At 31.6% G+C, this 1,390-nt stretch overlaps 1 protein-coding gene across 1 annotated transcript in view; it reads right to left on the reverse strand.

Moving 5' to 3' along the window:
- The window catches only part of LOC111390142, a gene marked incomplete at its 3' end in the record, with an annotated part of 10,945 nt that extends 10,059 nt beyond the window's left edge, over positions 1-886 (reverse strand). Inside the window, exon 1 of the mRNA XM_023015141.1 lies at positions 14-886. Coding sequence (XP_022870909.1) covers positions 14-886 — 873 coding nt within the window. The remainder of the gene's footprint in view (positions 1-13) is intronic.
- Between the last annotated feature and the right edge of the window lie 504 nt (positions 887-1,390).

The raw sequence follows: 1,390 nt of genomic DNA on the forward strand, positions 1-1,390 counted from the left end.
CCCCCCCGAGAACCATAACTTTACCACCAAAAGGTAAATTACAATTGTTAATATCTTTTAGCATTTTATCCACAGTCTCAACAGCACACTGATTTACCATAGGAGCTTCATCCCAAATTATTAACTTGCACATTTTCAACAATATTCCTAAAGCAGGTTGTTTACTAATAGAGCAACTTATTTCACCTATTGTTTTCAAAGGAATTTTAAACCTTGAATGAGCAGTTCTACTTCGAGGTAGAAGAGATGCAGCTACTCCAGAAGACGCAGTTGCCAAAGGAATTGCATTTTGAGACCTTACAACACTTAGCAATGCTTTATATAAAAATATTTTACCTGTGCCGCCTGAACCATCGATGAAGAAAGCACCACTTGATCCCGATGTTATTTTTTCCATAATCATATCATATGCAATTTGTTGTTTGCTATTTAAACTTGCTGCACAAACATAGCTTTCTTCAATATCCAGATTTGTTGTCTCATCTTCAACCATTCTCCTTAATTTATCATTTTCGTTCATATCTACATTGAATGATACTATTTCGTAGTCGTTTATATTTTTATTTAAAGATTCTAAGATACAACTAATATCGTTTAAAGCCCGAAGTTCAGCATCATGTAAAGAAATATTTTCATGTATGTAATCATCAATCATATAAGATTTGAATGTATTCCACAATAATTTTGGATCATTAGAGTTGCAGAGGCTAAGAAGTGTAGCAAATAGACGTCTTAAAGAAATAGACATTTCATAAATAATAGCTTCAGATAAACATTCTTCACAATTATTATCTCGCTCAATAAACCATGTAGAAGCACTGCTTCTCGATATGTAACAACAGTAACTCCATTTAAAGTTCATAAATCTTGAAACAATGTTAGACATCGAATATGATTCAAAAGAACACGAAGAAAATATCATTCTCCTTCAGATGGATTTATCGTGACAATTCGTCCTATAACTTGTTTCTTTCTGCGAGTCCAAATTTTTTTATTCGCATTCCAAACAAAATATGTTGGGAAATCTCTATACAAAAGTGTACGTGCAAACTCATTTTCTTTATTCATGCGAAAAAATTCCATCAACATAGTTCTTTTTTTATTTTCATTTTCAACAACAGTAGACAAATCATCTTCATTGTCATATGTTATTTGCTGATGATTTTCGATATGAAACTGTAAAGAGTAAACTGTAGGACTAATTTCTGACATATTAAAGGAAAAAATCCTCCATACAACTTCGGGTGGATATATCCATCTAGCAGATTGATAACCAGAAATTTCATCTATATCCTTCTTTGTTTCATTTTTGAGAACTGAAAAATTGATACGATCATATTCTTTGTAAACATACTTATACAAATACTTTACAGCTTTGATAGAAGAACAT

Source organism: Olea europaea, unplaced genomic scaffold (genome assembly GCF_002742605.1).
Source record: "Olea europaea var. sylvestris unplaced genomic scaffold, O_europaea_v1 scaffold6503, whole genome shotgun sequence".
Classification (NCBI taxonomy): Eukaryota; Viridiplantae; Streptophyta; class Magnoliopsida; order Lamiales; family Oleaceae; genus Olea; species Olea europaea.